This window comes from Phyllobates terribilis, unplaced genomic scaffold (assembly GCF_046119375.1).
Source record: "Phyllobates terribilis strain yellow unplaced genomic scaffold, ASM4611937v1 Scaffold_4__5_contigs__length_816908805, whole genome shotgun sequence".
In the NCBI taxonomy this organism is placed as follows: Eukaryota; Metazoa; Chordata; class Amphibia; order Anura; family Dendrobatidae; genus Phyllobates; species Phyllobates terribilis.
Genome location: NW_027362764.1, coordinates 602,659,323 through 602,680,339, shown reverse-complemented (window position 1 = coordinate 602,680,339; position 21,017 = coordinate 602,659,323). Strand labels below are relative to the sequence as shown.

At 41.9% G+C, this 21,017-nt stretch overlaps 1 protein-coding gene across 3 annotated transcripts in view; it reads left to right on the top strand.

Moving 5' to 3' along the window:
* Positions 1 to 21,017, top strand: part of CCDC178 (coiled-coil domain containing 178) — an 825,613-nt gene that overhangs the window by 72,219 nt on the left and 732,377 nt on the right. For all 3 annotated transcript variants that reach the window (XM_073676720.1, XM_073676718.1, XM_073676719.1), the window contains exon 6: positions 12,892 to 13,104. In XM_073676720.1, the coding sequence (XP_073532821.1) occupies positions 12,892 to 13,104 (213 nt within the window). The remainder of the gene's footprint in view (positions 1 to 12,891; positions 13,105 to 21,017) is intronic.

The following is a 21,017-nucleotide window of genomic DNA, read 5'->3' as shown; positions in this document are numbered from 1 at the left end:
TAAAATTACACACGGTTTTAATTTTTTTTTATTGTTCTCTCAATCCCCGAATCCCTCGTCTTCTGGAAACAAACAAAAATAACAAACAACCATATCCCTCACCTGTCTGCCATCATGACATAATCCAGATTGTCCCTTGGCTATTCGAGTCACTTCTACACTGATGTGACTGCTGTAAAAGACAGCACTATATACTGACAGGAGTGTAAAATTACTCCTGTCAGTGTACATTGCTTTGCTGCATGCTTAGTTCAGGTGAGTTCATCAGCTGAAGATTAGCTGATCAGCTCTGGTGACCTCATACTGCATTAGTACTGTGTGGAAACATTCGTGAGAATATTCCCACACAGCACCGGTGCCGTAAACTGAGGTCCCGGAGCTCTCAGCTGATCTTCAGCCGATGAACTCTCATGTGATCTCAGCCGGCAGCAGCGATGTACACTGCTGGGAGCGAGTGCGCTCCTGTCAGTGTATGGCTGGCCGCCGGGATGATAATAGCATCGCCAGGGGACATCAGGAGGACAGCGGGACACCAGGGGGACGCCGGACAGGTGAGGATAAAAGGTGTTTTTTTTATTTTAAATAGATTTTAATTTTTTTTTTCACTGCGTACACGCTGGCTCGGCTGAGGAGACTACTGCTCCCCTCAGCCGCGCCGCTCCCACTGATAACAGTCGGATGATGGGAGAAGTAGTCTTCTTGCCCGGTCCGGGTACCATTCTTCAGCGTTTTTGCGCTGCAGAAACACTACAAAGAATGGACATTCTGCAGATTTTAACGCAATGACAATCCTGAGCAGAAAATTCTGCATCATGTGTACAGCACAACAGGATTGTCATTGCAATGGCTGGCAGGTGGATTACCTAGCATTTTTGGTGCATTTCCGCACGGAAAAAAAAGCCGCGAAAACGCATCAAAAACTTTCAGTGTGCACTTAACCTATAGCAGATTTAAAAAAGGAAACCATCAAAATACTCAGGGGAGCAGCATGAATGAAATAAGAGTAAAAGCTAGAACTTTTAGAGCAGTAACTGGTAGGGTTCATTGATATGAAGTTGTTTTATGCTTGGGCCAGACACAACTCATGAAAAATGTTGTGTATTAGTCCTGCTTCTAGAGCTATATATAAAAATGCTGCAGTAATTGCTGTCATCTGCCTCCTGGATCAGTCCAGCACAACAAATATTGTACAGGGTACCAGAAATGATCCCTTGAAAAACAAGAGTAAAGAGTTCTGGTATCCGTTTCTTTCCAGTGCTTCAGTACTACAACAGAGGGAAAAAACTGATTTGCCTTACATATCCTAACAGATAATACACTAATAAACAAGTTGGTTTCCACCTTTGTGCACAAAGAAGGCAAACATGAGGTTCCGTAGGTCAAGGCCATGAAATCAAGTAATTTTAAAATCCAAGATAAAAAGTGTCCTCACAGTAAAAAGCCCACTTCAGTCTAGGACAATTCACAAACTTATCCATCCCCTACAACCATTTTTGCTCCACCTTATGGGAAAGCCACTCAGCCAAGAGCCTTGCTGGAAAGGTTGGAAGAAAATGGAGCACATGATGTTAGATTTCTGGAATACAAGGTGTTTCTTTGGAGCCTTGCAAACCCCCGTAACAGGAAAAAATAGGGAAAATGAGTGTGTGTGTTTTTTTTTAAAGGGATTGTGATAGGTTGTATCCATCTGCTTCTTCATATTTCTATTGTGACTCAATTTTTCTTTTATTGCTGTTATGTTCCTAGTGTCATTGCTGCCCATTATCAGCAGCTGCCAACACTTAGGCCAGGACAAGCAATAATCCGCTGGATGAGTAACATTGCTCCAAGTTGTTGTTTTAAGCTAGGTCCTATTGTGCATAATAATTTTATGTTTGCTTGTTTCCATATTCAGTGCTATAAAACAATCAGTGAATTATTAGAATTTATTTTATCTTACAGAACACAATAGTCAAAATTTAAAACAATCAAAATGACGGGCGGGATGACAAATGCTTTATGAATTTAAGCTTTTCAGTAGAAGTTTGTGAAATCTCTCTGCGGAGAAATGTGAAAGCAAAATGAAAATTGCTAAGAGATTGCAGACACTGAAGTTTTATCTTCAAGTATGCACTTGAAGAAATAGCACTAATGCTTCAGCTCCGGAAGGCTCAGCACAATTAACACTTAAAAGATGTTGTCAATGATGTCTGCACTGTTTGGTTTGTTTTATTAGGCTTCTTCTCTTCAGCAAGATACAATGATTTGCTCTATGACTTAGCGTCTTCAGGTGTAATAGTTTTTAGGCTTTAACAGTATAGATTCTCTTCACTCAAGGCCATTACTTGCACGGTATATTGTTTTGGCTGCTGCAATTATTATTGTTTATATTGTGGAAAAAAATGTCTATCCAGTTATAAATATATATGTGTGTGTATGTATGTGTGAGTATACAGTATGTAAAGCAAAAATAAAATTTAGTATATGGCTTTTAAATAAATTCACTATGGAATACTCATATATGTGCGTGTGTGTGAAAATATATATATATATCTATAAATCTATACATATACAGTACAGACCAAAAGTTTGGACACACCTTCTCACTTAAAGATTTTTCTGTATTTTCATGACTTTGAAAATTGTACATTCACACTGAAGGCATCAAAACTATGAATTAACACATGTGGAATTATATACTTAACAAAAAAGTGTGAAACAACTGAAAATATGTCTTATATTCTTGGTTCTTCAAAGTAGCCACCTTTTGCTTTGATGACTGCCTTGCACACTCTAGGCATTCTCTTGATGAGCTTCAAGAGGTAGTCACCGGAAATGGTTTACACTTCACAGGTGTGCCCTGTCAGGTTTAATAAGTGGGATTTCTTGCCTTATAAATTGGGTTGGGACCATCAGTTGTGTTGTGCAGAAGTCAGGTGGATACACAGCTGATAGTCCTACTGAATAGACTGTTAGAATTTGTATTATGGCAAGAAAAAAGCAGCTAAGTAAAGAAAAACGAGTGGCCATCATTACTTTAAGAAATGAAGGTCAATCAGTCCAAAAAATTGGGCAAACTTTGAAAGTGTCCCCAAGTGCAGTTGCAAAAACCATCAAGCGCTACAAAGAAACTGGCTCACATGAGGACCGCCCCAGGAAAGGAAGACCAAGAGTCACCTCTGCTTCTGAGGATAAGTTTATCCGAGTCACCAGCCTCAGAAATCGCAGGTTAACAGCAGCTCAGATTAGAGACCAGGTCAATGCCACACAGAGTTCTAGCAGCAGACACATCTCTACAACAACTGTTAAGAGGAGACTTTGTGCAGCAGGCCTTCATGGTAAAATAGCTGCTAGGAAACCACTGCTAAGGACAGGCAACAAGCAGAAGAGACTTGTTTGGGCTAAAGAACACAAGGAATGGACATTAGACCAGTGGAAATCTGTGCTTTGGTCTGATGAGTCCAAATTTGAGATCTTTGGTTTCAACCACCGTGTGTTTGTGTGACGCAGAAAATGTGAACGGATGGACTCTACATGCCTGGTTCCCACCGTGAAGCATGGAGGAGGAGGTGTGATGGTGTAGGGGTGCTTTGCTGGTGACACTGTTGGGGATTTATTCAAAATTGAAGGCATACTGAACCAGCTTGGCTACCACAGCATCTTACAGCGGCATGCTATTCCATCCGGTTTGCGTTTAGTTGGACCATCATTTATTTTTCAACAGGACAATGACCCCAAACACACCTCCAGGCTGAGTAAGGGCTATTTGACCAAGAGGGAGAGTGATGGGGTGCTACGCCAGATGACCTGGCCTCCACAGTCACCAGACCTGAACCCAATCGAGATGGTTTGGGGTGAGCTGGACCGCAGAGTGAAGGTAAAAGGGCCAACAAGTGCTAAGCATCTCTGGGAACTCCTTCAAGATTGTTGGAAGACCATTTCCAGTGACTACCTCTTGAAGCTCATCACGAGAATGCCAAGAGTGTGCAAAGCAGTCATCAAAGCAAAAGGTGGCTACTTTGAAGAACCTAGAATATAAGACATATTTTCAGTTGTTTCACACTTTTTTATTAAGTATATAATTCCACATGTGTTAATTCGTAGCTTTGATGCCTTCAGTGTGAATGTACAATTTTTATAGTCATGAAAATACAGAAAAACTTTAAATGAGAAGGTGTGTCCAAACTTTTGGTCTGTACTGTATATGTATATGTATATATCATGTATGTATGTACAGTACAGACCAAAAGTTTGGACACACCTTCTCATTTAAAGATTTTTCTGTATTTTCATGACTATGAAAATTGTACATTCACACTGAAGGCATCAAAACTGTGAATTAACACATGTGGAATTATATACTTAACAAAAAAGTGTGAAACAACTGAAAATATGTCTTATATTCTAGGTTCTTCAAAGTAGCCACCTTTTGCTTTGATGACTGCTTTGCACACTCTTGGCATTCTCTTGATGAACTTCAAGAGGTAGTCACCGGAAATGGTCTTCCAACAATCTTGAAGGAGTTCCCAGAGATGCTTAGCACTTGTTGGCCCTTTTGCCTTCACTCTGCGGTCCAGCTCACCCCAAACCATCTCGATTGGGTTCAGGTCTGGTAACTGTGGAGGCCAGGTTATCTGGCGTAGCACCCCATCACTCTCCTTCTTGGTCAAATAGCCCTTACACAGCCTGGAGGTGTGTTTGGGGTCATTGTCCTGTTGGAAAATAAATGATGGTCCAACTAAATGCAAACTGGATGGAATAGCTTGCCACTGCAAGATGCTGTGGTAGCCATGCTGGTTCAGTATGCCTTCAATTTTGAATAAATCCCCAACAGTGTCACCAGCAAAGCACCCCCACACCATCACACCTCCTCCTCCATGCTTCACGGTGGGAATCAGGCATGTAGAGTCCATCCGTTCACCTTTTCTGCGTCGCACAAAGACACGGTGGTTGGAACCAAAGATCTCAAATTTGGACTCATCAGACCAAAGCTCAGCACCGGTCTAATGTCCATTCCTTGTGTTCTTTAGCCCAAACAAGTCTCTTCTGCTTGTTGCCTGTCCTTAGCAGTGGTTTAGTAGCAGCTATTTTACCATGAAGGCCTGCTGCACAAAGTCTCCTCTTAACAGTTGTTGTAGAGATGTGTCTGATGCTAGAACTCTGTGTGGCATTGACCTGGTCTCTAATCTGAGCTGCTGTTAACCTGCGATTTCTGAGGCTGGTGACTCGGATAAACTTATCCTCAGAAGCAGAGGTGACTCTTGGTCTTTCTTTCCTTGGGCGGTCCTCATGTGAGCCAGTTTCTTTGTAGCGCTTGATGGTTTTTGCAACTGCACTTAGGGACACTTTCAAAGTTTGCCCAATTTTTCAGACTGACTGACCTTCATTTCTTAAAGTAATGATGGCCACTCGTTTTTCTTTACTTAGCTGCTTTTTTCTTGCCATAATACAAATTCTAGCAGTCTATTCAGTAGGACTATCAGCTGTGTATCCACCAGACTTCTGCACAACACAACTGATGGTCCCAACCCCATTTATAAGGCAAGAAATCCCACTTGTTAAACCTGACAGGGCACACCTGTGAAGTGAAAACCATTTCCGGTGACTACCTCTTGAAGCTCATCAAGAGAATGCCAAGAGTGTACAAAGCAGTCATCAAAGCAAAAGGTGGCTTCTTTAAAAAACCTAGAATATAAGACATATTTTCAGTTGTTTCACACTTTTTTGTTAAGTATATAATTCCACATGTGTTAATTCATAGTTTTGATGCCTTCAGTGTGAATGTACAATTTTCAAAGTCATGAAAATACAGAAAAATCTGTAAATGAGAAGGTGTGTCCAACATTTTAGTCTGTACTGTATATATATATATATATATATATATATACATATATATATATATATATATATATATATATATATATATATATATACAGGGTGGTCCAAAAGTAGGTGGCCAGAAAATAATAACATTTATTTTGACTTATATATAAAATTATATTTACTAACACAAGCATAACATTGACAATTAAATTTTATTCTGAACAATAATACAAAAGCCCTTAAATTTTATCAACGCAGGTGCTCAAACTGTTTTCCATTACAATTTGCACAGCTTTGGAGTCTGCCTCTTACGCTTCAACAAACTTTTTTGCACAAGTCTCTTTGGGTATTAATTTCTTGAAATGCATCTCTTATGTAATTTTTCAAATCACTGACACTTTTTGGTTTTCGACTATAAACTTTGTCCTTGAGTACTCCCCAAAAGAAAAAATCCATTGGGGTCAAGTCTGGTGAACGTGCCGGCCCATCAAGTGGGTCTCTTCGGCCAATCCATTTATTAGGAAATGTTTCCTCAAGATACTCGCGGACTACTCTTGAATAATGTGGAGGGGCCCCATCTTGTTGGAAATAAAGGTCATTTGAATTAGGCTGTTGCTGTAACTGGGGAACAACTTGATTCATTAGAATTTTGAGATACTTATCTCCTGTGAATGTTCCATCAAAAAATATTGGTCCTAAAACACCAAAACTTGAACTACCACCACAAACATTGACACCAGGCTCATTTAGTTGTTGCTCTAATGTTAAATGCATGTTCTCATTATACCAGTAAATACAATTATGTCTGTTAATATGGCCGGATAATTTGAAAGAAGCTTCATCACTCCAAATAATGTTATCTAAAATTACTGGATTTTCTTCAATTTCGTTAAGCATAATCTCACTAAATTGCAGCCGCCTGTCTGGATCATCCTCCAATAACCCATGAATTAGACGTGGACGATAAGCTTTCCACCCAATAGATTTCAGGATTCGCATGATAGAAGCTCGTGAAATTTCCATTTCCAAAGAGGCTCTTCTGGTGGACTTTTTTTTGACTCTGTACAAATGTTTCAGCAACAAGTTGTTTATTACCTTCTGTACAGACTGTTTTGGGTCGACCAGTATTTGGAGCATTAAGGATTGAGCCAGTGGCATTGAATTTGTCACAAATACGGTAAATGGTTTGTCTCTTTGGGGCTTGAGTACCAAATGTTTCAACCCAATTTGCTCTGACGGTTTCAGCATTTTGAGATTTCCAATACTCTGTTAAAATCCATTTTCTTTGATCTGTATTTAAATTATTTGCCATTATGTGTTATCTGAATTATCTGAAAAGAAAACAGATTTGGGGGAGATCTATCTCTGAAAACTAGATCTGTGAAACTGGCTCAGTTGCCCTTAGCAACCAATCAGATTCCACCTTTCATTTTCCAAAGAGTCTGTGAGGAATGAAAAGTGGAATCTGATTGGTTGCTAAGGGCAACTGAGCCAGCTTCACTTTACACCATGTCTGATAAATCTCCCCCTTCATAACCTTATTACACTTTCTGTCCACCTACTTTTGGACAACCCTGTATATATATATATTGCAAGATGGCCGCCGTACATGTCCTTGAGGGGAGTGAGATATGTATCGCTGAAGTTGGCAGCTTCAGTGATGTAAAACCGGAAAAGCATGCTCCAGCACACATAATGCTGAGAGCGTTAATAGGGTGTATCAGGGCCGGTTTTTACAAGCAGTCATAAGAGATGGGTGGGAGTGGCTGCTCACATATCCCCACCCCAGGGCGTGGTTTGTTGTAAATAAAATGGAGGCCAAGTGTCTCATTTGGTGTCTGTGTCTGGAGACGTGTGGATCTCCAGTGTGTTGGTCTGTGCTAAGTCAGAATAAACCTGCCTGAACATTTTTTTATGAAAACATTTCTTGTTCCTACCTGAACCGCGGCTGAGTAACACACACACATACACAGATATATATTTATATTTATATATATATATATATATATATATATATATATATATATATATACACACATACAGTGCTGGCCAAAAGTATTGGCACCCCTGCAATTCTGTCAGATAATACTCAGTTTCTTCCTGAAAATGATTGCAATCACAAATTCTTTGGTATTATTCTCTTCATTTAATTTGTCTTCAATGAAAAAAACACAAAAAAAATGTCCTAAAGCCAAATTAGATATACAGTGCCTACAAGTAGTATTCAACCCCCTGCAGATTTAGCTGGTTTGATAAGATGCAAATAAGTTAGAGCCTTCAAACTGCAAACGAGAGTAGGTTTTATGAACAGAAGCATAAATCTTACAAACTAAAAAGTTATGTTGCTCAGTTGAATTTTATTAAATTTTAAACATAAAAGTGTGGGTCAATTATTATACAACCCCTATGTTTAATATTTTGTGGAATAACCCTTGTTTGCAATTACAGCTAATAATCGTCTTTTATAAGACCTGATCAGGCCGGCACAGGTCTGTGGAGTTATCTTGGCCCACTCTTCCATGCAGATCTTCTCCAAGTTATCTAGGTTCTTTGGGTGTCTCATGTGGACTTTATTCTTGAGCTCCTTCCACAAGTTTTCAATTGGGTTAAGGTCAGGAGACTGACTAGGCCACTCCAACACCTTGACTTTTTCCCTATTGAACCAGGCCTTGGTTTTCTTGGCTGTGTGCTTTGGGTCGTTGTCTTGTTGGAAGATGAAATTACGACCCATCTTAAGATCCTTGATGGAGGAGCGGAGGTTCTTGGCCAAAATCTCCAGGTAGGCCGTGCTATCCATCTTCCCATGGATGCGGACCAGATGGCCAGGCCCCTTGGCAGAGAAACAGCCCCACAGCATGATGCTGCCACCACCATGCTTGACTGTAGGGATGGTATTCTTGGGGTCGTATGCAGTGCCATCCAGTCTCCAAACGTCACGTGTGTGGTTGGCACCAAAGATCTCGATCTTGGTCTCATCAGACCATAGAACCTTGAACCAGTCTGTCTCAGAGTCCTCCAAGTGATCATGAGCAAACTGTAGACGAGCCTTGACATGACGCTTTGAAAGTAAAGGTACCTTACGGGCTCGTCTGGAACGGAGACCATTGCGGTGGAGTACGTTACTTATGGTATTGACTGAAACCAATGTCCCCACTGCCATGAGATCTTCCCGGAGCTCCTTCCTTGTTGTCCTTGGGTTAGCCTTGACTCTTCGGACAAGCCTGGCCTCGGCATGGGAGGACACTTTCAAAGGCTGTCCTGGCCGTGGAAGGCTAACAGTAGTTCCATAAGCCTTCCACTTACGGATGATGCTCCCAACAGTGGAGACAGGTAGGCCCAACTCCTTGGAAAGGGTTTTGTACCCCTTGCCAGCCTTGTGACCCTCCACGATCTTGTCTCTGATGGCCTTGGAATACTCCTTTGTCTTTCCCATGTTGACCATGTCTGAGTGCTGTTCACAAGTTTGGGGAGGGTCTTAAATAGTCAGAAAAGGCTGGCAAAAGAGATCTTTAATCCACACATGTGAAGCTCATTATTCTTGGTGCCAGAACTACTTCTTAATACTTTAGGGGGACCAAACAGAATTCTTGTGGTTTGAGGGGTTGAATAATAAATGACACTCTGAATTAACTTTTTACGTTTAAAAAAAAAAAAAAAAAAAATTTGCTGCAGTGCATTTCCCACTTCCAGGCTGATCTACAGTACAAATGTCACAATGCCAAGTTAATTCCGCATGTGTCAACCAGCTAAATCTGCAGGGGGTTGAATACTACTTGTAGGCACTGTAATTCCACACCAAACCTAAAAAAGGGGGTGGACAAAAGTATTGGCACCCTTTGAAAAATCATGTGATGCTTCTCTAATTCGTGTAATTAACAGCACCTGTAACTTACCTGTGGCACCTAACAGGTGTTGGCAATAACTAAATCACACTTGCAGCCAGTTAACATGGATTAAAGTTGACTCAACCTCTGTCCTGTGTCCTTGTGTGTACCACATTGAGCATGGAGAAAAGAAAGAAGACCAAAGAACTGTCTGAGGACTTGAAAAACCAAATTGTGAGGAAGCATGAGCAATCTCAAGGCTACAAGTCCATCTCCAAAGACCTGAATGTTCCTGTGTCTTCCGTGCGCAGTGTCATCAAGAAGTTTAAAGCCCATGGCACTGTGGCTAACCTCCCTAGATGTGGACGGAAAAGAAAAATTGACGAGAGATTTCAACGCAAGATTGTGCGGATGGTGGATAAAGAACCTCGACTAACATCCAAATAAGTTCAAGCTGCCCTGCAGTCCGGGGGTACAACAGTGTCGACCCGTACTATCCGTCGACTGTCTGAATGAAAAGGGACTGTATGGTAGGATACCCAGGAAGACCCCACTTCTTACCCCGAGACATAAAAAAGCCAGGCTGGAGTTTGCCAAAAGTTACCTGAGCAAGCCTAAAACCTTTTGGAAGAATGTTCTCTGGTCAGATGAGACAAAAGTAGAGCTTTTTGGGAAAAAGCATCAACATAGAGTGTACAGGAAAAAAAAAGAGTCATTCAAAGAAAAGAACACGGTCCCTACAGTCAAACATGGCGGAGGTTCCCTGATGTTTTGGGGTTGCTTTGCTGCCTCTGGCACTGGACTGCTTGACCGTGTGCATGGCATTATGAAGTCTGAAGACTACCAACAAATTTTGCAGCATAATGTAGGGCCCAGTGTGAGAAAGCTGGGTCTCCCTCAGAGGTCATGGGTCTTCCAGCAGGACAATGACCCAAAACACACTTCCAAAAGCACTATAAAATGGTTTGAGAGAAAGCACTGGAGACTTCTAAGGTGGCCAGCAATGAGTCCAGACCTGAATCCCATAGAACGCCTGTGGAGAGATCTCAAAATGGCAGTTTGGAGAAGGCACCCTTCAAATATCAGGGACCTGGAGCAGTTTGCCAAAGAAGAATGGTCTACAATTCTAGCAGAGCATTGTAAGAAACTCATTGATGGTTACAGGAAGCGGTTGTTCGCAGTTATTTTGGCTAAAGGTTGTGCAACCAAGTATTAGGCTGAGGGTGCCAATACGTTTGTCCGGCCCTTTTTTGGAGTTTTGTGTGAAATGATCAATGATTTGATTTTTGCTTCATTCTCTTTTGTGTTTTTTCCTTGCAAGCAAATTAAATGAAGAGAATAATACCAAAGAATTTGTGATTGCAATCATTTTCAGGAAGAGACTGAGTATTATCTGACAGAATTGCAGGGGTGCCAATACTTTTGGCCAGCACTGTATATATATTTATATATATATATATATATATATATATATATATATATATATATATATATATATACACACGCATATGGATATTCTACTGTGATTTTTTTTTAAGGCTATTAAATTAAAATTTACATATACTGTATATAAACAAAATAATAGAAAGTCTTAAAGCACCACTCCAGCGTTTTTTTTCATTTTACTGCTGGAGTGATGCTTCTAATCTAAGGTCCTGATACTACTCTTAGAGCAAAGACACACTGCTGTATTTCTCGTCTGAGGATCGCATGGTAAACCTCGTACCTGAGCTTGACAGCTGCATAGAAATACATCTTGCTGTCATGCTCAGGTCAGGAGAGGTGCCGGCCAGTCCGTTCAGTGCGATGCGATGATCACATGAGAAATACGTCAGTGTGTCTCTGCCCTTACACTTGCCTGATGCCGTCTTCACCTTTTATCACCACCACTCCCGTTGGTCTCCGGAAGTTTGTGACCTGCTGGATTGCTCCTCTGATTGCTGGAGGGAGCCTGAGGTCACAACTTAATACATGTCTTGTTCTGGCTCTCATGGACTTACAATGAGAGCTTGTTATGTATCTTCTGACTTCTGGACAGTCAGAAGCTGTGTTCACAAGATGGCACCACGGGACTTGAACAGCCCCGATAGAAGGTGAAGACAACGAAAGGGTTGTATAAGAATGGGGTCAGGAACCTTCCATTAGAAGCACCTCTCCAGCACTGACCCCCTCCCCCCCGCCCCGCTGATGTTATTCTGTAGAATACCCATAGGTGTGTATATGTGTAGTGTATTTGTATGTATGTATATACACATACATATATATAAAATGGTGATTTTTTTTTCTTAAGGCTTTATATTAAGTTCTGTATATACAATATTTAAGTAAAACAACATTTTATATATGGCCTTACATAAATATGTTAAACACACATATATATACATACACACATATGGAATTCTATGGCTATATATTTATATTTAGTTCTGTTTTTGTGTTTAGTCATAAAATGTTTACCTTGATTATAAAGGTAGAAAGGTTTATAGACAGAACATGACATAAATGTCTGATAGATGGGGTTTCTCACTTCTGGAACTTTTGCCTGGAATACACTTGAACAACCTTATGGAGGATAATGAATTTTTTTATTGGTTAGAATTTTTTTTCACGGAAGTTTATGTTTGATAGCCACCAGGGTAGACAATGCAAAAGCTGTTATGAAAAAAATACTTTTAGTAAAAATGAATACCCAAAACAATTATGGATTGATGGGCAATCAATTTGGAATAGGAAACAAATGTGTACTTACCTCGTTATGAGTAGGACGTGTGTCAAGTCTCATCTTCGCTCATGGACCCACAGTAACCTCTATTGGTGATCCTAAGTTCCCTGTGAGATAATGCAGTGGGCTTTACTGCAAAAAATGGGCAGCCATAAGGGCACTAGCTTTGTTGGCTGCTGATAAAGTAGACCATAGCTTTTTGGATATTCTTGTGGGATATTTTGAGTTGTCACTGAGCTATTGCAGTAATTTCACAGACCGACACTGTTGTTTCTAGTCTTCACTATATTAATAATTTGCCTCTCATTGTTGATTGTTGGAGTCCCAGAGCCTTAGAAACGATTTTGTAAAGCTTTTCAGGTTATCAACAATGTTTTTATCTCTTCTCTACCTAAACGACAGCAATGTATGAATGTAAACTTAGATACTACTTAAATGCTTATCCACATTGCTGTATTTTACTTTTTGGAAAAGAATTACAGCCTGTATATGCTGGGAGGAACACTGGATACAACAAATATCCTTATGTTTTTCCTTCTTCAGATTTCTTAGAGCAAAGTGGAGATTCATCTACGAAGTTAGATACCAAAGCTGTCATCTCGGAAGTTGTACAGTTGATCTGGAGGTTGGAAGTAGACCGTCAAGAAGCAGAAGAGGCATTGAAGCTAGAGAAGGAAAGAAAAGGATGCCTGATCACACAAATTGATGTTCTCTCCCAATGGAAACTATATAACTTTCCTGAGGCGGTTCAAAAAGGTACAGTAACATCTAATTTCCTTAAAGAGAACCTGTCACTTGATTCATGCTACCCAAACCACGGGAGCCATGATTCAGAGCATGGCTGCACGACTTCAGCAAGGTATATACTGTATTTCTCTAAAACGCTCTTGCTTTTCTAGTTAGAAGATCCAGATGGTGACCACAGCTGGAGTCTAGTCTAGTCCGGCGCTGCCCTGGCTGGCCGTTCCCAGCGATGCTAGATGTGATTGACAGGTCTCTCATAGCGAGAGACCTGTCAATCAATTGGAACGACGCTTTGAGAAAACCAGCCAGGGCAGCACCGGTCTAGTCTTATCGGTGGCTGTGGTCCCCAGATGGATCTTATAACTATATTTTCTGTGAAGCACCAAAACATTTCAGAGAAAAATATATATGGCTGCAATGATGCAGCCAGACTCTGATTCATGCTGCCCATCACATGAATCAAGTGACAGGTTCCCTTTAGATGGTTGATAATAAACTTTATACTATCATTAACATTTATTTGTACATTATAAATTAGAGAATATTTTACATCCCTAATACTAAAGCAAATAGCAATAACTCCAAACTTTAAACCTTTTTCTTGTGAGGAGTAGCTTCATTTTCCCATGACCAAAATGTCTTAGAAAAAACGTGTCCTACAATCTAATTCCACTACTGTTATAGGAGTTACAGGGGTTGTCTGGGCTCAGAAACAAAACTTGCAGTCCCTCTGTCACGATTCCCTGATATTCCTGCTGCGAGTGGGCGGTCACATGACTGCCGGTATTTGATTTGCATACTTTCGGTCACATGCCAACTAGACTCTTCTGCACTTCTCTTAATTCTGCTGAATGTGTCTAATTGGCATGTGTCCACAGCATAAAAATGGCATATATGTGGTCATATGACCGCCCACTTGGACTGGGAATATCAGGGAATCATGACAATGTGTGCACTGCACACTGTCCTGATTCGTGTGCAGCCACATACAGTGACTACAGACTTTTATCATGAGCCTAGACATCCCCTTTAAGTTGACTCCACACATCATTCCAGTAATTCATCTAAAACTTATCTCCCCTGACCTTCCACTGCTATAGGTATGCACGCCTAGGCTCAGCCATTACTAACCTTTGCTAATTTTGGGCATAGCTCAGTAAAATTGGGGGCAATTATGCGTGTTGTTTACTGTGTTAATGAAGAGATGACTGGTTACTAGTAGGAGGTAAAGGAGATGTTCAGGCTACATAATTGATTATGCCCTGGTCACTTCTTAAAGGAAAAAGTATAGAAGAGAATTGGACTAAAATCTTTTCTCAGTCCTCCAAGTCCTTTTGGTAGGAATCTGCACACGAGAAACCATCAAGAGTCATTTTAGGTTTTGGATGACCTTAAATCAAATAAAAAACAATATATGTCGCCTCTGCGGTTTAGTTCTGTAAGTTTAGTACTGTTTTTGTGTCAGGCATTTGCTCTTTTCACATGATTCCATTGGGAGGCTCATTAGGAAGCAGGTTACGTCTCCATGTATCTGCTCCATGGAGCTCATTTACTAAATGACACTTATTAATGCTGATTTGCATGCACCATTTTGCTGTGATGTACGTATACAAATATAGTGAAGTAATGGAAGAAATATTGCTTGGACAAATTAGAACATAAATTGATTACATTGAGTTAAACGCTTTTTATCATTTGTACTGTCGGCGGTTGTTGTGTGATTATTAACTTGCCTGGATATACTGTTATTATCTATTTTTAGCTTTGGTTTAGTGAAGTGAGACAAACATGCTTTATTCTATAATAGGACAGTTAATGGCAGTTTGATTAATGCTCGATAATGAAGTAGAATTGGATTCAGTAAAATATCTATTTTATATGTACTTTATTCCTTTATTTAATTTCGACACAGAGGAGACGGCATTTGTGCAGCATTTAGGACTTATCATATATTTTTTTGTTTTGTGTCAAACTCTATACGTTATCATTAAAAGGAAATTTACCCCCAAGATAAATCCCTTTACAGAGCTTGTACCACAAACCCTTTAAGGCTGTGTTCCCATGATGAGTCTTTGTAATCGCAATGTCTTACAGTTCCACCAAAGTGGATGGGATTATAGGAAATTCATGCCCACTGCAGCGTAAACTGACCTGCGTTGCGTGTTTCAAATCCGCAACATGTCAGTTTCTGTTGCAGATACGGTGAGTTTTATGAGCAGATTTTCCCCATAGACTTGGATTAGGTACGGAAAATCCGCAGATAAAAAACGCATGTAAACGCACATGGCTATATCAATAAAGATTTATGAAAGCCAAATACCAAGAAGTATCAAAAACAATGCAGCTTTATTTAAAATTTGACACCAAAAAGAGACAAAAACATCAGCGAAAAGAACGCATGTAAAATTACACGCTGAAAAAACGAAAGTAATCGAAGTTACCTAATAGGCGCAGGAAATCTGCAACATCCAAAACTCACCAAATACTCATTGTGGGAAAGTAATCTTAGGCATATGGATGTAACTTGGGACCACCCCCTAATATCCAGGACCATTGCACAGATTGTTTCAGATCTATAATAATAGAGAGAGATGCAAAAACATGTAGGTGTCTCTCCATTTTAACTCCTCCTGGTCGAAGCACCTGTTGGCAGTCTACGAGTGACAGAGGCTTCAGTCTCACAATAGATGGGGATCCCAGAGGTGAAAAATCTCATAAAACCCCTTTAATTGGGAAATCCAGTCTTCTATATAAATTGATTGACGCTCATCTAATTGCCTGTTTGGAAAGGCCAGCGCACATTCTATGCACAAAGAATAAATGTTAATATGATTGTTCTGTGTACATACAGTACAGACCAAAAGTTTGGACACACCTTCTCATTTAAAGATATTTTTTGTATTTTCATGACTTTGAAAATTGTACATTCACACTGAAGGCATCAAAACTATGAATTAACACATGTGGAATTATATACTTAACAAAAAAGTGTGAAACAACTGAAAATATGTCTTATATTCTAGGTTCTTCAAAGTAGCCACCTTTTGCTTTGATGACTGCTTTGCACACTCTTGGCATTCTCTTGATGAGCTTCAAGAGGTAGTCACCGGAAATGGTCTTCCAACAATCTTGAAGGAGTTCCCAGAGATGCTTAGCACTTGTTGGCCCTTTTGCCTTCACTCTGCGGTCCAGCTCACCCCAAACCACCTCGATTGGGTTCAGGTCTGGTAACTGTGGAGGCCAGGTTATCTGGCGTAGCACCCCATCACTCTCCTTCTTGGTCAAATAGCCCTTACACAGCCTGGAGGTGTGTTTGGGGTCATTGTCCTGTTGAAAAATAAATGATGGTCCAACTAAATGCAAACCGGATGGAATAGCATGCCGCTGCAAGATGCTGTGGTAGCCATGCTGGTTCAGTATGCCTTCAATTTTGAATAAATCCCCAACAGTGTCACCAGCAAAGCACCATCACACCTCCTACTCCATGCTTCACGGTGGGAACCAGGCATGTAGAGTCCATCCGTTCACCTTTTCTGCGTCGCACAAAGACACTGTGGTTGGAACCAAAGATCTCAAATTTGAACTCATCAGACCAAAGCACTGATTTCCACTGGTCTAATGTCCATTCCTTGTGTTCTTTAGCCCAAACAAGTCTCTCCTGCTTGTTGCCTGTCCTGCTAAGTGGTTTCCTAGCAGCTATTTTACCATGAAGGCCTGCTGCACAAAGTCTCCTCTTAACAGTTGTTGAAGAGATGTGTCTGCTGCTAGAACTCTGTGTGGCATTGACCTGGTCTCTAATCTGAGCTGCTGTTAACCTGCGATTTATGAGGCTGGTGATTCGGATAAACTTATCCTCAGAAGCAGAGGTGACTCTTGGTCTTCCTTTCCTGGGGCAGTCCTCATGTGAGCCAGTTTGTTTGTAGCGCTTGATGGTTTTTGCAACTGCACTTGGGGACACTTGGGGTCCAATAGCTCATCATAATGCAAAATTCCACATACTTTGGAGGTGGTAGTGGGCCCCCTTATCTCTTGGGCCCCTGTGTGGCTGCGCAAGTTTCACCTATGGTATGTTCGCCCCTGATACAGAACCTTATCTCTGTGCATACAGTAAAGTTTTGCTATCCTGCCTTCACCAGACTTCCAAGAGTACAATAGAGCTGTATCTATATATACAGCAATGCTGGCAATTAAGCTGCAAAGAACAGGGTATGTCAACATATTGTGACTGCTCTAGTGGCTTGTGTGAAATATGGAATATTTCTGGATATATATGGATAGTCATATAAAAAAAATACCATTTGTTAACCCGTTCCTGTCATTGTCATTTTCCATTCATCTGCATTCCTTTCTTCCAATAGCTATAACTTTTTCATTTTTCGGTAAACATATGAGGACTTGTTTTTTGCAGGACTTGTTCTTTTTACCGTTATTTAATTTTCCATATAATGTACTAAAAAAACAGTGAACATTATTTTTCTGCGGCGTGGAAAAAAACTCAGCAATTCAGCCAACCTTGCTCTGGCTTCATTTTCACAATGTTCACTGCTCGGTACGGATAACATGGTAACTTTATTCTGTGGGTCAGTAAGATTCTGACGATACCAAATTTATGTTTTGTTTTACCAGTTCAAAACAAAGATGTTTTTTCAAAAGTAAAAATTGAATGTGTCTCCATGTTTTAATAGCCATACCATGTCTATTTTTCAGTTAATGTTTATTTATTTTTTAGCAAGTTGTAGTTTTTACAGTATTTGTACAATATTTTGGGCTGCATATAACTTTTTTATTTCATTTTTTGTGAGGCAAAGTAACAAAAAAAAGCAATATTATTTTTTTCTTATTTACAGCGGTCACCACGTTTTATAAATGATACAATATTTTATTACACATTTTACATTTTGTTAAACTATTTTTTTAAGGCAACCTTAGGACTCAAACCTGCAATCTGTTCATTGCAGGTACAATAAACTGACTTCTGTATTGTAACGTATTCTAATTTTAGCAGTGGCTAATGCTGATTCCACATGTACCGGAGACACTGACACATTGAAATTAATGGATCTACGCGCATACCAGTGTGTTTCCACGGACCTTGTGTCTGTGTGATCAACACGTAGACATGTCCGTTTTTGGACGGCAGCACGGACCCATTCAAGTCAATGGGTCTGTGTAAACACGTACCGCACACGGATGCGCTTGGGAATCAGCGGTACAGTTAGCGTTGTTCCCAAGCGCCGGGTGCTGTGATCAGCACCAGTAGGGGATAATGATGAGTAGTAGTAGTCTGCTCCTGCAGTGTCCACCTGTAAAAATAAGAATAAAATAAAAAAATCCATATACTCATCTGTTCTAAGTGTCCCCCGCAATAATCCATGCGACCGCTCACACCAAGTAGCCGGGGAGAATGACTCCTGCAGCGAGCGGGCCCCAGATCTGTGCTCAGCGTGTCACTCACTGAGTACAGCGCAGCTCAGGGCCTTGTTCGCTGCAGGAGTCATTCTCCCCAGCTCCTCTGCTGATCGGTCGTATGGATTACAGCGGGGGACACTTACAACAGATGAGTATATGGATTTTTTAATTTTATTCTTATTTTTACAGGTGGACACTGCCGGAGCAGACACTACTACTACCCTCATCATTGTCCCCTACTGGTGCTGATTGAAGCGCAAGCAGAGAACAATGATGAGGGCATTGTGCAGCACCCTGTACTTGCGAACAGTGCTAACTGTACAGCTGATTCCCAGGCGGTGGTACGTGTGCTCCTGATGCGGCACACAGGCTGTGCCTTGCATGTCCCAGGGTCTGCGCCACGCAGGTTCTCTGGCAGAGTGCTTAGGGCATGCGCGCTTCCTTTCTCTTAAAGAGACAGAGCGCAAACTCCTTTTGTGGCCCCAGCCAATAGCCAGGAGGCACTTAATACTTAAGGCACCTTCACCTGTTGGGAGGTGCCTGAGCAACAATTGTAGTTAGTCATTCTGCAAGCTGCTAGCTAGTGATCAGGTCCCAGTAGCAATCCAGTTTAATCTGTACCAGTACCAATTTTGCTTTCTTGTTCCCATCCTGTCTGTGCAGTAACTGAATCCGAAACCGCTTCGGCGGTACCTGAATCCGAAACCGCTCCGATGGTACCTGAACCGCTTTGGCGGTACCTGAACCTGAAACCACACCCACAGTACCAGAATATTGTAACTGTTTCAGGCAGTATCTGTACCTGAAACCCAAGCAGAAAGGACAGACTCTGAAACAGGAACTATCTGAACTAGCGTCTATGACTCGCCCCCTGGGCCGTGGGGTACCCGGAACCGGGCTTCTGTACGATACTGGGGGTAGTAGTGGCAACCCGATCCCGTGGCTCAGGGTGGTCAGACCAAACTGTGGCGGTCTATTTATCAGTGTTTTGAATGTCCGACTACGCCACCCGTGGATTGCGGTCAGGGATAACCTAGCTGCAGGGCAGGCCGCTGGGGCCGGTGTTGGTGTGCAGCACAGAGGTAGAATGACTCTCCACGGGAGGAGTGTAGCCCCAGGGTAGTGTAGGTGGATGTTGGGGGTGATAGTTCCGGCCGCGATGGTCAGAATGCAGAGTCCGCTTAAACAGTTCAGGGTCTTTATTATAACAGATGGTAATGACCCAACAACAGTACCGGCTAGAAGGGGGCCTGGATGTCCGGTTAGATTAATTCTTTGCCAGGACCGGCTCTCGTCGCCTCTGTCCCTGGCCTGCGGTTCCTCCACTGCCTCACGACCTCCTCAGCTACAGCTGAACTGTCCCTCCTTCTCTGGGACTAGTCTCACTCCTGAGCTAGGTCGTCCAGTTCTCTCTAACCCTGCCCCTAGTTCCAGATTTTATAGGGGCAGCCAGCTCCCCCTACTGGCCTGGGACAGGAGGTGCTGTATGCTAATTGTCCCTAACCAGGGAACCTCCCTCCTGCTCTCAGACACAGCCTTTAATATTTGTGGCATCCAGACCTGGGGTGACACATCTACGTCAGTACCATCTGTATCCGGTCCTGTCTTGGACTCCGAGTTTCTGCTGTCCTGACCCTTGGGGGTCAGCTGCTGCGGTACCAGGATCTGTCCTGGAATGGCACCTGGGCTCAAGTCTAACCACAGCATTAGGAGCTCTATTGAAAACTCAGGTGGTCGCTTAGTCTTGCCCTTCCAGGCTCTCCCTGTCCGTTACGTAGTGAGTTCATGATCCACAAGCGTGACATAATGGTATTGAAACATCATCCAAGAACAATTTCTCTCAACGATCCAGGAGCAATTTGGTGATGAGCAATGCTTTTTCCAGTGTGACGCCCAGCTGCGCTTGGTATCACAAATCCTAGAAGGGTGTATTGAAGGATTCCTCCACCAGAGGGCTCTCTAAGCATTCACACACCTCCACCTTCCACCTCAGACCACCAGAGGGAGCCTGTTTGGGATATTTAAAGGGAAGGTGGAGCCAGACAGCTCAGTGAGGGATTCAGCAAGTTCCTGCTCAGACACAAAAGCAATCAGTGCAGTCGAGCCAGAGCCTAGCAGTTCCTGCAGAAAGAGTTCAGCACAGTCTGTAGAGTGTGTCCAGACTAGAACTCACAGAGCTCAGGATAGAGAGCTAGGAGTGTGCCGACACTCTGAGAGCGGCGAAGAAGAGCAGTGTCCCGGCTGCAGTGTGTGTAGCCTAGTGAGAGCCCGAGTGGGGCCGAAGGCGAGTAGAAAGTGAGTAACATAGGGAGAGAGAGGAGCTTAACCAGCTCACCCCGAAGTTATAGCGGACACCGGGTCCGAATCTATGTGGATCTCCATGGCCAGTAGAAAACTACCGGAACCCCTGGTGAACTACATGTCCCAGGATCACCAAAAGCTGATACGTACCAGGGTCAGTAATCACAGAGACCCCAAAGAATAGGGAGAGTGATCTCCAACAGAAGGCCCTACCA